The sequence below is a fragment of the Haliotis cracherodii genome, unplaced genomic scaffold, assembly GCF_022045235.1.
Source record: "Haliotis cracherodii isolate W230 unplaced genomic scaffold, xgHalCrac1.p SCAF_11, whole genome shotgun sequence".
In the NCBI taxonomy this organism is placed as follows: domain Eukaryota; kingdom Metazoa; phylum Mollusca; class Gastropoda; order Lepetellida; family Haliotidae; genus Haliotis; species Haliotis cracherodii.
The window spans coordinates 42,114,632-42,130,143 of NW_027266266.1; the positions used below are offsets into that span (position 1 = coordinate 42,114,632).

General features: G+C 41.8%; 1 protein-coding gene across 2 annotated transcripts in view; it reads left to right on the top strand.

Annotated features, from left to right (window-relative positions):
- Nucleotides 1-15,242, top strand: part of LOC139456519 (uncharacterized) — a 32,475-nt gene extending 17,233 nt beyond the window's left edge. For both annotated transcript variants that reach the window (XM_071238275.1, XM_071238274.1), the window contains exons 3-15: nucleotides 118-254; nucleotides 645-732; nucleotides 2,244-2,377; nucleotides 3,568-3,652; nucleotides 5,380-5,619; nucleotides 6,521-6,654; nucleotides 8,092-8,182; nucleotides 9,111-9,229; nucleotides 10,180-10,267; nucleotides 11,000-11,127; nucleotides 11,916-12,330; nucleotides 13,335-13,555; nucleotides 14,439-15,242. In XM_071238275.1, the coding sequence (XP_071094376.1) occupies nucleotides 118-254; nucleotides 645-732; nucleotides 2,244-2,377; nucleotides 3,568-3,652; nucleotides 5,380-5,619; nucleotides 6,521-6,654; nucleotides 8,092-8,182; nucleotides 9,111-9,229; nucleotides 10,180-10,267; nucleotides 11,000-11,127; nucleotides 11,916-12,330; nucleotides 13,335-13,555; nucleotides 14,439-14,524 (1,966 nt within the window). In that variant the 3' untranslated portion in view covers nucleotides 14,525-15,242. The remainder of the gene's footprint in view (nucleotides 1-117; nucleotides 255-644; nucleotides 733-2,243; nucleotides 2,378-3,567; nucleotides 3,653-5,379; nucleotides 5,620-6,520; nucleotides 6,655-8,091; nucleotides 8,183-9,110; nucleotides 9,230-10,179; nucleotides 10,268-10,999; nucleotides 11,128-11,915; nucleotides 12,331-13,334; nucleotides 13,556-14,438) is intronic.
- Nucleotides 15,243-15,512: the final 270 nt, after the last annotated feature.

Consider the following 15,512-nt stretch of genomic DNA (forward strand, 5'->3'; position numbering starts at 1 on the left):
CACGCTGTGATACAACTGAAACTCTCATCAAAGCGGCGTTAAACCCAAGTCACACACTCACTCAACTAAAGGTGTATTCATTTAACAATACTATGAACATATCATGATCTGTTTCAGATTGACGTTGCGCAGCAATAACATCAGTACTTGTTACATGATGAATACAGCCATGTGTCCCGACAATCCCGACACTCAACGTCAAGCAAGTCGGTGGACTTCTATCACAGACGAGATCGATCTATTCTGTGATAATGGTATGTTTCTCTTTATTTGACTGTGTATGTTTGAGACCCGTGATGAATCGGGGTAGAATAGGTCTTCAGCAACCCATGCTTGCCGTAAAAGGTAACTATGCTTGTCGTAAGAGGCGACTAACGGGATCGGGTGGTCACGCACACTGACTTGGATGATACATGTCATCGTATCCCATTTACGTAGTTCGATGCTCATGATATCAAATACTGGATTGTCTGGTCCAGACTCGATTATTTGGAGACCGTCGTCTTATAGCTGGAATATTGCTGAGTGCGGCGTTAAACGAACAAACAAATGTATGTATGAAGTGAGCCGAATGCTCGTTGTCGCTTCATTCAAATAGTCTGGTTGCTACGATACACGTTACCAATTCTTCCATCTCACGCCAGACTGCCAGGACTACAAGGAGATTAAGGCTTGCAAGGAGACGGTCAATATGGACGCCATAGAACAGGGAGCACCGTCCACTTTTTGTAGGTAAGTGATTTTTGAAGAAACAAGAATATAGATAGTTTGTAACTTCTTACCCTTTGAACAATCCATTTCGGAACTAATCGCCCCTTTTTCACTAACCTCATGCGTTGGAGGGGTGGTGTGGGGGTGTTGGAGGAGGATCTTGTATTTTTTTTAAAATGTTTTGTCCTCCCAAATCCTGACAAATATAAATATCTTGCGTTAGTTCATATCTCAAAATTAAATTGTTGACTAGATGGCCTGAGACAAAATGTGTCGAGGGTCCTAAAAAACTCTTAATGTGGAGATGTTTTATTTGGAGATGCATTGAGAGAAAAAATGTGTTCTGTCACTGACAAATATATACCAGATACACTCTGGAATATTATATGATCGGCCCTTTACGATCCAGGGCCCCTTTCCACAAAACGATCTTAGTGCTAAGATCTTCGTAACTCCCATACTTTAACATAGGCTTACGACAATCATAGCACTAAGATAGCTTTGTGGAACAGGCCCCAGCTCACCTTAAATGCTCTTTTTCTGACGATGTCCTGTTTTACTTCCCTGACAGATTTTTAATAATAGAAGAACTTGGGGCCAACAATGTTTACAGGTCTTTACAGTGTTGTCACTGTCTCTAGTGTACAGTGACCGCCTCCGTGGTCTAGTGTTAGAGCGTCCGCCCGGAGAGCGGAAGGTCCAGGGTTCGATCCCCACCAGCGTCATACCAAAAGACGTTAAAAGATGGTACTTGTTGTTACCCTGTCTGGCGCTCGGCATTAAGGGGCTAAAACAAGGACTGGTCGGCTCGGAGTCAGTATAATGTGTCTGAGTGGAGTATTCATGTTTAACTGCAGCATGGTGTGTCAGTGTGCTAGCACTATAATTCGGCATCAGTCCGGACTAGTACAAGCAGCCACACACTCACATACACGTGCATGCACGTCGCTATATCAGTGCAATAATCTTGGACGCGACGTTAAACCCCATTTCACCTCACCTCACCTCACCTCACCTCACCTCACCTCACCTCACCTCACCTCACCTCACCTCTAGTGTACAGTACATTCACTCTGTTCCTTAAAAAGAACCCACTTATCTGATGGTAGATGACAAGATTGTAGAAACACAAATACGTACATACTCCAGAAACACAAGTGTCAAAGCGTGTGGTGTCACCCTGGGCAAGTGACTTAGTTCAAATGTGCCTCTGTAAACCCAGCAGGGAATGGGTACCCGATATGTTGAATGTAAAACTCCCCAGCGCCCGTAGGCAGCTTTGGTTGCATCCTCCCCAGGAAGTAGAGAATGATAACTTAAATGCAAACAGATACAATGGTCGGGGAACAAATAAAACCGCATTTGACAGATCCTAGTAACTGGATATACATGCGGTATGTAAATGTATAATATTATAATAATAACTTGTCTCCATCGCGAATTAGCTGGAAATCTAACGATTATTGTAAATTTTAACTCACTCACTCACTCTGGTAACGCCAGTATTGTTGTCATTTCGTGTTGTTTTACAGGACGTATGGCGAGAGTAAGCAGTGTTTGGCCGACAACATTGACGGCGACAGCTGCGGGTACAAGGAAGACATCTACGACGCTCTGTATGACGGGTCGTACTTCAGAAACTACTACCAGAACGTCTGTCTAACTGGTGAGAGTCAGCACACTGTACCATATTGCGTTAGTTGCACGGGACACCAGACCACCGTTGAATGAGAAGAGAATTACTTCACCGAAAATTTTCGCGTGAAGAAACATGTGTTTGATTTAATTTGTACACAAAGTTTTGACTCCTTGAAACCAAAATAAAACACTCTGTATATACGCATACAAGTTGGCAACTGTTGACAATTTCTTTGGTGTTGGCAAAAGAACAGATATTACTGAGATCATCCTCTTACGTTAACATAAACGTTCACATTGCCACATATACACACAGTGCAAATTTACATTTGCACCTGCTCCAGACATGATGCAAATGTGCTCCTGGACTAAATATACACACATGAGTAAACGCGTTCACATGACGAGTATACTCATGACGACCTGCTCCAGACATGATGCAAATGTGCTCCTGGACTAAATATACATTCATGAGTAAACGCGTTCACATGACGAGTATACTCATGACGACCTGCTCCAGACATGATGCAAATGTGGTCCGGGACTAAATATACACACATGAGTAAACGCGTTCACATGACGAGTATACTCATGACGACCTGCTCCAGACATGATGCAAATTTGCTCCTGGACTAAATATACACACATGAGTAAACGTGTTCACATGACGAGTATACTCATGTATGTATTTCTACACACGTATGCACATATACACACATATATATAGGCGTATGTGAACGGGGTATAAGTCGTTTCGTGGATCATTATAGACAAACGGTCCACGTGGATGGGTGTTTACAATGACTTCACCCGTTTACGCATTAACCCATGATATTTGTGTGTCATCATGACCTTATATTGACCTGTCAGATCACCCGTTTGTTGAAATATGAACAGGTCATGTGAGAAGCAAATAAACCAATCACATCACCGGAAATTCCTTAAACTTACAAATACGAATCTTATCGAAATTTGTGTGTTATCATGACGTCATATTGACCTGTCAGATCACCGGTTATAAGCTCCAGCCACCGAGGGTGCGGTAGTTCCAACCGCAAATCCCGCTTTAACACCCTGGGTAATTTTTAAAAGAAAATTATGTTTATATGACAAACTTTACCCGTCAGATTGTACATATATTCCAAGGTTTATTGTGCCTTTCAATAACAGAAATATTAATTAAATCTGTCTTATAGGTTTTTGTAATTTGTCTTGCAGATTGTCCTAACCTAGACGAGACAGTGAACATTCTGAAAAACTGCTATACTTTCTTAGAAAATTATGACGTATCCAACGTCTGCCCGTAAGTGTGATTTATGCACGTATCTTCGTATGTTGCCATACTCGTACTGCCCTGCTATGATGCAACACTCTCTTGCTATCTTGCTATAATGCTATACTATCTTGCTATGATGTTATATGTTCCAATTATGACGCTATATTACCCTGGTATGATGCAATACTTTCTTGCTATGGTGCTATACTATCTTGCTATGATGCTATACTATCTGGATATGATGCTATACTATCTTGCTATGATGCTATACTATCTTGCTATGATGCTATACTATCTGGATATGATGCTATACTATCTTGCTATGATGCTATACTATCTTGCAATGATGCTATACTATCTTGCTATGATGCTATACTATCTTGCTATGATGCTATACTATCTTGCTATGATGCTATACTATCTTGCTATGATGCTATACTATCTGGATATGATGCTATACTATCTTGCTATGATGCTATACTATCTTGCTATGATGTAAAACTATCTGGATATGATGCTATACTATCTTGCTATGATGCTATACTATCTGGATATGATGCTATACTATCTTGCTATGATGCTATACTATCTTGCTATGATGCTATACTATCTGGATATGATGCTATACTATCTTGCTATGATGCTATACTATCTTGCTATGATGCTATACTATCTGGATATGATGCTATACTATCTTGCTATGATGCTATACTATCTTGCTATGATGCTATACTATCTTGCTATGATGCTATACTATCTTGCTATGATGCTATACTATCTTGCTATGATGCTATACTATCTTGCTATGATGCTATACTATCTTGCTATGATGCTATACTATCTTGCTATGATGCTATACTATCTGGATATGATGCTATACTATCTGGATATGATGCTATACTATCTTGCTATGATGCTATACTATCTTGCTATGATGCTATACTATCTTGCTATGATGCTATACTATCTTGCTATGATGCTATACTATCTTGCTATGATGCTATACTATCTGGATATGATGCTATACTATCTTGCTATGATGCTATACTATCTTGCTATGATGCTATACTCTCTTGTTATGATACTATACTGTCTTGCTATGATGATATACTGTCTTGCTATGATGCTATACTATCTTGCTATGATGCTATACTATCTGGATATGATGCTATACTATCTGGATATGATGCTATACTATCTGAATATGATGCTATACTATCTTGCTATGATGCTATACTCTCTTGTTATGATACTATACTGTCTTGCTATGGTGCTATACTGTCTTGCTATGATTCTATACTATCTTGCTATGGTGCTATACTTCTCAGTTATAATGCGACACTATCCTGCTGAGATGTTATCCTGTGAACCCCATCATACTATGATGCCTATCCATGATTGCTAAAATGTATTTTATTCTAACACGATATTCTTCACTTGGACTACGGACTACATCATGCTGTGTATTTGTCCCACTGGAATGTTATTATGACACAGATTTATACAAAACATACACGCAAGTTTACGATTTTTCTTTCGTTAATCGTTTTCGTATGTTTACATAAAGTAAATTCTACATCAATCCCTTTGGGAAGCGCACACGGTGTATATGCAAATATATAGAGCGTCAGTGCTGGAGAATAACCAATCCGAAAACAGGTGTTAGTATTTAGTGAAATGGTATTCTACTGAAAAGTGTAGGTGAACTTAATTGTGATGATGCCGTTAGACAATAATAGTCCACTGAATTTCAGGGCTCATCGCAACTTCAGCAAGTGTTTAAACAGCTACCCCGCCAAGCCGTGTGAACAGTTCCACAACCTCGTCCCCCTCATCCTCTACCGGTACGACTACCTGAAGAACCAGAGGCTTTGTCAGGACGATGCCTGTCAACGAGCTCGCACCTGCCAATCACATGTCCAGAGACAGTATGACACCACCCTCGGTAGCTATGTTGACCGATCAAGTACTCTGTATCTGGACGATTTATGTTTGTAAGTGTACCGCGTCTTGAGATGTTCGGTTTGTTTTGTTTGTTTGTTTGTTTGTTGTTTATTAGTGTTGCAATATTCCAGCAAGTGACGTCTGTCTGTAAATAATCGACTCTGGACCATACAATCCAGTGATTGATATCATGAGCATCGATCCACGCAATTTGGATACGATATGCATCATCCACGTCAACGGTGCCTGACCGCCCGATCACGGGCTCTCACACTGCGAAGTGCATCAAATCACTTGAGCACCTTGATTAAAAACGTGAACAGATTTGCAAAATATCTGTCGAGGCCCAGTTGGCGGTACACACCGAAATCTGCTTATTGAAATCCATGTCGTTAGTCCAGCCAAAATGTAACTCCGGAATTCCAGCCTAGTTCGGCAAGGTTGGAAACTGGACTTTTATAGTCAGTTTATAATTACGCCTAACGGGAAGATGGAGTATGTTCGGTTAGCGAGATGTTTATTCAGGTCCATTCTGAAATACCCTAGACCTCTTCGCCTCATTTAATTTCGGAAATGACGTCACTGGCAAAATGATAAAATGCGGCGTTAAACAACATTCACTCACTCACTACAAGACACCAGACATTACTATATCTGATCCACTTCTATACTTATGTATATGGTGTCTCATTAAAGAAGAAACGCACGATGTTCCTACACATGGCGATTGCATCTTAGAATGGGTCATCGGTTAAAATCGAACAATGCCGGTCAAGGACGAGGGTCATCTGAATGTCTCCAAACCAGATTCTTCTCTTCAATTGGTTTTGTTGTCTCAGGCAATCGGATCATACCATGAGAACGTTAGACTCGGATTTGGAATTTATCTTGTGATGACCACCTTATTATCTCAGTATACACTGATACATATTGCGAAACCTATCATTTCAGGGTTGTAATTAGTGGCAACAATCACACGGAGTGTTACGATGAATACATTGACGACTGTACAACTGAACCATCACATCCCCTCAGACAGCAGTGGGGCGAAGTGGTCAGGGACATACACAACTTGTGCAATAAAGGTACGTCTGTGTTTGGGCTGAAGATTATAGCCCTTGTGTTTCTAACCTAGATTTAAGCCCTTGTGTTTATAACCTAGATTAAAGCCCTTGTGTTTATAACCTAGATTTAAGCCCTTGTGTTTATAACCTAGATTTAAGCCCTTGTGTTTATAACCTAGATTTAAGCCCTTGTATTTATAACCTAGATTAAAGCCCTTGTGTTTATAACCTAGATTTAAGCCCTTGTATTTATAACCTAGATTAAAGCCCTTGTGTTTACAACCTAGATTTAAGCCCTTGTGTTTATAGGTGAGGTGAAATGGGGTTTAACGTTGCGTCCAAGATTATTGGACATATAGCGACGTGCATGCACGTGTGTGTGTGGCTGCTTGTACCGGACTGATGCCGATTTATACTGCTAGCTCACTGAGATACCATGCCGCAGTTTAACATGAATACCCCACTCAGACACAGTATACTGACTCCGAGCCGACCAGTACTTGTCTTAGCCCCTTAATGCCGAGCGCCAGACAGGGTAACACCAAGTACCATCTTTTAACGTGTATGGTCGGTATGACGCGGCCGGGGATCGAACCCTGGACCTTTCACTCCCTGGGCTGATACTCTACCACTAGACCACGGAGGCGGTCCCTTGTGTTTATAACCTAGATTTAAGCCCTTGTGTTTAAAAAACCTGTTTTCGCCGCGAATAGCTGCAATATTGCTGAAGCGACTAAAAGCTATGTTTACTCATTCACTCATAATCACTTAAATGTTGATCGAACACAATTGTGTCACTGAACAGAGTAATCAATGTGACACAAGTTGCCTTTTGCAGTTCGTGGGTGATAATGTATACACCCGTCCAGAAAAAGAAACAGGCATTGTTCCTGGAATAATATGTCCCCAGTCCACAAAACTATTGTCGGCTACCAGTGTCGTAACCATGGTAACTCCCATCCTTTAACACAGACAAAAGACTTGTGTAACTCCTGTACCTCAACATAGACGACAGTCGAAGCCACAATATTTACATAGACATACGAACAACTTAACGCCTATACCGTAACATAGGCTCGCGGCTCATGTTCGCGGCTCGTAGGCTCATCCAGGTACACTCAATGTTGAAAGGTGCGGGTACGGCTAGCCGTGCCGCAATTCGCTGTGTAGAGTTGCGTCCCTTTCGCACGCCAGAAACCTGTGATTGTGGGTTCGAATCCCGGTTTGCCCGATTATGTTTCTAGGTTTGTCAGCACCTTACCTGTGCTCGTGGGTTTCACCGAAGTGGTAAAGAGGCCTGCATCACTTGGGACTTTGCTCCCATATTAAGCTGACATGTCGTGATATAACTGGAATACTGTTGAAAGCGGCGTTAACCCAACTCACTCACTCACTCACTCACTCACTCACTGATGAACGACTCACGGATGAAGGTTTGGAAACTTTTTTTCCCTCCAGATTGCGGGGGTGTCATGAATGCCATCCCAAGGTGCCACAACGCTGTCCTCTACGAGAGCTTCTACAGCAACAGCTGGTCCCAGTTCTGTCAGTGAGTACAGGAGTTCACAAATCCGAATTTACAGTGAAACCAGTCTATTCGAAGTCTTCTTTCCCATTGATAATACATCGAGATGCACATAGTTCGACATAAGCAGAGTGCCGAAAATAGACCAAAGAGTCCATACTGATTGTGTCTGGAATATAAAGTCCACTGTAACAGTCCACGGTATATATATTGAGTCATTGAGTTCGGTTTAACGAGGTTTCATTGCATAGCATATACACTGAGGAGCAAAGGAAACTATACCTCAGTTGTTTTTATCACGTTTTCAACTGAAAATAACTACATTAGCGATATTATATCCAAAAATGAACTGTATTGGCGCTTAATCAGCACTCAAAGAATACTTCAAAATGGTTTTATTTTAAAAAATCTAATTGAGATTCAAAACTTTAAAAATTAAAAAGCAAATTGTATTAGACTCATCTGCTGTGGTATTTTAGACATCCCATCTTGGAAAATCAAATGCACCATGATCGGGTAAATGCTTGTAAATTCATTGCTAACCCCTGTCTTCATTGAACCAATTTATTTTTGCACAAAATTACCCAGCCACATATTACTTTTATTACAAACTGTTGCACGAACGAGTGATTGGTAAACATGCGTAATCAAATTTAACAACAGTTCTTTCATATTTCAAAAAATTACATTAACAAATCGATACACTTCCCGTTGCCCCTCAGTTTATGGTTTGGTTGTTGCTTGACAATGTTTTTAGTAAGGCGATTTAAAAATAGAAAGTTTATATTTTATATTCTACAAAAGAAATACCCAATTCTACTGTACTTCGTACTTTACATACTGTACATTGTCGGTTATTGTCATTAACTGTACATCATACACATGTACATTGTCTGCTCTTGTCATCCACGCTGGAGACAGGGAAATAATTTATGTCATTTAATACTTCTAGGTCACATACCAATGCCACAACATGTGTGACAAATTTAAATTGTCCGCTGGGAACTGCCATGTTCAGCAAGTTGCTGAAATCAGAAGTGGAGGACTTTGTTGCTAATGTTTGCGTTAATGGTAAGTTGGTTGATAGAACGGGCTGGGTAGTTAAAGAGGTGTGGTTGATATTGCTGTAGTGTATGAAACACCTTTACATCCGGATATAGGACTGTTAGTAAAAGGCAAATATTTGCACCAGTGCTTGAAACACCTTTACATCCGGATATAGGACTGTTAGTAAAAGGCAAATATTTGCACCAGTGCTTGAAACACCTTTACATCCGGATATAGGACTGTTAGTAAAAGGCAAATATTTGCACCAGTGCACGAAACACCTTTACATCCGGATATAGGACTGTTAGTAATAGGCAAATATTTGCACCAGTGCACGAAACACCTTAACATCCCGGATATAGGACTGTTAGTAATAGGCAAATATTTGCACCAGTGCACGAACACCTTTACATCCGGATATAGGACTGTTAGTAATAGGCAAATATTTGCGCCAGTGGTGAGATGAGGTGAGGTGAATGGGGTTTAATGTCTGTTCAAAGTTATTGCGCTTATATGTGCGTGCATGTGTGTGTGTGCTCTCTCCATTAGACCACGGAGGCGGTCTGTTCCGACAGTGGTCGAATGTTGGCACCAATGGTATCATCCCTGCAGTTGGTGGATATGTGGGGTATACGATGTTAGCCTTTAGAATCCACAAGTGAGTGAGTGGAACAGTATTCCAGTTATACCACAACAGCTTGATATCGGGGGGAAAGCTCAGCGCGATGCAGGTCTTAGACATTTACCAGTTTGATGAAACAACTTTGGTCGAACAGGGATTCGAACCCATAACCATAGGGTTCTGGCTCTTCTAAGGGACAGAACTCTGCACAGCGAATTGCGCGCTTTAGACGACTGGGTCACTTGTGCCGCCAGAATTCAGAAGGGGTTGTAAAACAGTTGTAGGGTTGGAAAGATAGATGAAATCTGTTGGCAGTTACTAAAAATGACTCAGGCAAATGCTTTTATTTCAGAATGCAGCAACCTTGAGGAGACTTTGTTCTCCGTGGAGAGATGCGTTCCTTTCTTGACTAAAACAGTAACCTCGGCCAATGACTGCAGGTAAGTGTGTACAAAACACTGAAACCATGGAAACTGATAGCATGTGCGCGTGCGTGCGTATGTCCGTGTATGCGTGTGCGCATGCTGTTTTGTGCAAGAATCAGCAATCCAGCTTTATCCCGGCGGTGGCCAAATCTAGGCCAAGCATGATGATTGTTGTCACCAGGGCCCCGTTCCACAAAGCGAGCTTAGCGCTAAGATGATCATAACTCCCATACTTTAACATAGGCTTACGACAATCATAGCACTAAGATCGCTTTGTGGAACAGGGTCCAGGTACATTCCATGCATTGCAGCTAAACCTCAGTTCAGTTCAAAAGGTTTTGTCGGATCGTAAACCAACAGACCTGTTAACCTCCCACCCCAAAACCTCAGACATTTATATTTATATTTAGAGTCGTCCCACATATTCGGATTTGTGACCTGTGAAGACCTGTGAAGATCCGGGGTAGAATAGGTCTTCACCAACCCATGCTTGCCGTACATAGTGACGATGCTTGTCGTAAGAGGCGACTAACAGGGTCGGGTGGTCAGGCTCGCTGACTTGGTTGATGCATGTCATCGTATCCCAATTTCGTGGATCGATGCTCATGATGTCAATCACTGGATTGTCTGGTCCAGACTCAACAATGTACAGACCGCCGTCATATATATCTGGAATATTGATGAGTGCGGCGTTAAACAACAAACAACAAACAAACTAACAAACAAGTACATACATTCTCGTTTCAGTAATTATTATGACTTCACGAGCTGCATGCTGAGGTCTACAGTCCGCCCCTGCAAAGAAGTAGACGACATTCTGAACTTCCTGTCACCAAACTTCACATCACGAAAAGACAGATGCACAACTACTCCAAGTAAGTCTCTTCCGCCCACGATTAAAACAAGAAACGTTTTTGAAATAACTATCACATGCTGATGCATATAATATCCATTCTTACCCTATATTAATGTTTGAGTGGTTTGAGTAGGAGAACCGGTGTCCATACCGGACAGGAGTTAACAGGTTAGCTGGGAGTTAGTATGTCGCAAAGTGCGGTAGCCCTGCTTGGAATCGCAAGGGTCTCGCACTATAAAACTAGCAAAATACCTTGGAGTGGTTTCAAGTAAGACAATGCATTTTCCTTTGCCATTTGTTAATAGTTGACAGTCGTTTAAGCGACGTAAAATCAACCATTCTGCTCCTTGTTACATACAAGGGAAGACATTAAGGAACCGGAATTAACTCTTCTGAGTTACTTCCCTTATCCGCGTAAGGATCCACTGAAGTTCGAGATTTGCCCTGATTATGACTCTTTGTTTGTCAGCATCTCTCTTTGTTACATACAAGGGAAAACATTAAGGAACCGGAATTAACTCTTCTGAGTTACTTCCCTTATCCGCGTAAGGATCCACTGAAGTTCCAGATTTGCCCTGATTATGACTCTTTGTTTGTCAGCATCTCTCTTTGAGCTTTGAGAGTTGCCCAATTGGGGTAATAATCGGAGGCTCCGATCTGCCCACTCTTGACCTCCTCCTACGCCGCCTTATAACTGAAATACTTATCGAAGCGGCCTTAAACCGGCGTTAAACTCACTCACTCAGGAATAGGACAGTTAACTTTGTCAATTTGTCTGGAATATCCGTAAACAGCTCTTTTTTATAGCAACAACAACTACCACTACTACTACAACAACAACAACCCCAACCACAACCACTACTCCTACAACAACAACAACCCCAACCACAACCAGTACTTCTACTACAACAACAACCCCGACCACAACCACTACTTCTACGACGACCACAACCACTACACCGTCCACTACCACGACTGAACTGACTACAACTTTTCAATCAACGCAAGAAACGGTCCCAACTAGTACAACATCAACAAGAACAACAACAACGACCACAACAACAACGACGACGACGACGACCTCACCCGACACAACAATGGAAACAACCATAGACGTTCCTGATACTTCGGCCTGTGTAACTCTAAATCTCATGAAAGCTATCAATGCTTCTTCTCAAAAACACAACTCAACATCGCCTGAAGATAATTCCAGCCTGTGTGTGTAAGTGCCCAATGCATGATCACTACACCCCTTTAACAGCAGGAGAAGGGGAAATGAAATGAATCTTTCCCCAGGACGTGAGGTAGCCTTCTGGTTTAAGTGTTCGCTCGTCAGTCCGAACGCCCGGGTTCGATTCCCCATTTATGGTGACCCCGCCATTTTATTGCTCGACTATTGCTAAATGTAAAACTATAATCAATCAGTTTACTAAAACTGTAAAAGGATATTGCACGACTGCCAGTAAGTCACGGTTCGATATAACTTCCATTTATTGTGACGTCATGTTAAAATGGAGATCCCGGGATACAATAGATCCCAGTACTATGCTTGACGTAGTAGGCGTTATAACGAGGATTGGATGGTTACAGCGTGACCTTGCTGTTCGCGTGTCATCGGAACCAGATGGCGTAGGTCGGTCAACTGTTACTGGTTTGCCTGGCCCGACTCCAGTATTTACAGACGGACGTAAGATGTAGGACTGTCGGAAAATAAGACTCACTCACTCACTTTAGTCATGGGTGTATTGTATCAATTTTATGTTCACTTTTCCGAAAGACAGAAATGATTTACGAATAACAAACATCGGCAAGTAATGAAATAACGTTTGATCCCATACAGGTGTCCCTAGCGCTCTATTGCACACTGCAGTTTTCTACCGCCGGGATTTGGGTCAGAATAGGCCCCCAGAAACCCTCAGAATGTTGATCGCACGAGGCGACTAAATGGATCGACTGGCACTGGTTGATGGCGTACCATTGTACCTTGAGGTCGTTACTCATAATATCAACCACCAGTTTGCCTGGCCCATATTCAAATAGTATTTATAGGTTGTCGAGGTATAGCTGAGATAATGCTAGCTGGGGTGTTAAACAACAAACAAACAAACAAACAAACAAACAAACAAACAAACGGGCCACCGTGATATGGTTCGAATATTGTTGACTGACGTCAATTAACATTTACTCACTCCCCAGTTCAATGTTTGTCCAAACGTTTGTACCCAGGGAGATTGTCGGCCTGGCCTCCTGCCTCACCTCCAGGTGCCCCACCCTCGTGGAACTGTCCCGCTGTCTGCTGTCCCTACCCCCCAGCGTCAAGCACCACGTGGACCGGATCCTCCCCCACTGCCGGCCGCACATACAGAAGGTGCACGAGGAGATGGTGGATTACAGAGCGCTGTCCAGCAACACCCAGAGACGATACTTTAACATTACCTGTACACGAGGTGGGTGTACGGCGGAATTACACCCCTGGCTGCATGAATCACCCAGTGTCTGGCTTAAGAAGTTAATATACCCACTTGGACATCCGTTTATCAGAAAGGATATCAACTTACATGGACAGTGCATGCTCAATCCGTTTATCAGAAAGGATATCAACTTACTTGGACAGTGCATGCTCCTACCGTTTATCAGAAAGGATATCAACTTACTTGGACAGTGCATGCTCCTACCGTTTATCAGAAAGGATATCAACTTACATGGACAGTGCATGCTCCTACCGTTTATCAGAAAGGATATCAACTTACTTGGACAGTGCATGCTCAATCCGTTTATCAGAAAGGATATCAACTTACTTGGACAGTGCATGCTCAATCCGTTTATCAGAAAGGATATCAACTTACTTGGACAGTGCATGCTCAATCCGTTTATCAGAAAGGATATCAACTTACTTGGTCGGTGCATGCTCCACACGTTTATCAGAAAGGATATCAACCTACATGGACAGTGCATGTTTCATCCGTTTATCAGAAGGATATCAACCTACATGGACAGTGCATGCTCCACCCGTTTATCAGAAAGGATATCAACTTACAAGGACAGTGCATGCCCCACCCGTTAAATAGACCGGATGCATGTCTTTAACGAAGATTAGGACCACAACATTCGTGTTTGCCGTTAAGTCGACGAATCGCCATCAGATTGCTGTGCCCAGGTTGATTGTGTGTCGATGTGCATGAATCGTTGCTCATACTATCAACCACCGGCATGCCTTTCCTTTTCTGTTATGTACATATAGATGAAACTGTGCTTGTTGCGGTGTAAAACAATATTAACTCACTCACTGATCATAAATTGTTACTTCACGCCCTCTTTTCTTTTTACCAGCATCCGGGGCCTCAACTCTGCAGACGACAGCTTCTCTGCTCCTCGTAACGCTGATGACGTCATTCCAGATAATGGGTAGTCTGTAGGACTTGGATCTTGGAAACCATGGATACTCAGGGAATGCCTCTTCGGCAGTAATCAGCCGCATTCTCCCTGACGCCCAACTTCAAAACTTGACCATTTCTGGTCAACAGCCTCCATTCACATCATGGATGATTCAAAAGACTCTGAAACCTTTTTATTAAATATAATTTTATTTGGATTAATATGGTTATTTTAAAATGATCCATTGTAGTTTTCACTTATATACTGATGGAAGGAAATGAGAGGAGGTAGACAGTTGCATCCTGGCACGAGTACGGGCGCAACTCTGCAAAGCGAATCGCAGAGTTGCGTCCCTTATTGATATAAGGATATTTCACCATGCAGTCAGGCTGATATGGAGGGTTCTCTAGTTTTCAGTTATGTGTCAACTATATATTCAGAGAAAGGCCTATCGTACAACCAATAGGGTGCTTCAAGAATAGTCAGACATAGCCATTTTTCTTCATTTTATAAAGTTTCGACCGACCATTTGATGTTTATTTTTATGGTGGAGGTGGGTATATTGGATTTGTTTTAACAAAATAATTTTAAAAATATATATTTGTCAATAGGTCGCTGGACCCGCAGGTTTTCTTGAAATTTTTTTCTGTTTGGAAATACATTCAATTGTTCAGAAATAAGTGTGTGTGTGTGTGTGTGTGTGTGTGTGTGTGTGTGTGTGTGTGTGTGTGTGTGTGTGTGTGTGTGTGTGTGTGTGTGTGTGTGTGTGCAGGGTTATAACAAAATTCAAAAGTTGTCATACAGACCCTGATACAAATATATTAAGTGCAGCCCTTGCAAGTCTATAATAGTGGGCCAGTCTAGATTACTGCAGTTTCTGAACATGAAGAGAGTCTCAGGACTCCTTTTTTAATATATTTTATTAAGATGATTTAACAACTATTTTTTTCTGTAAAATATGTTCATTTCAGAGACTAGATGTTATCCTACTGACAGATGGTGAACGCTGCAGTTTGGGGCATGGGTTTA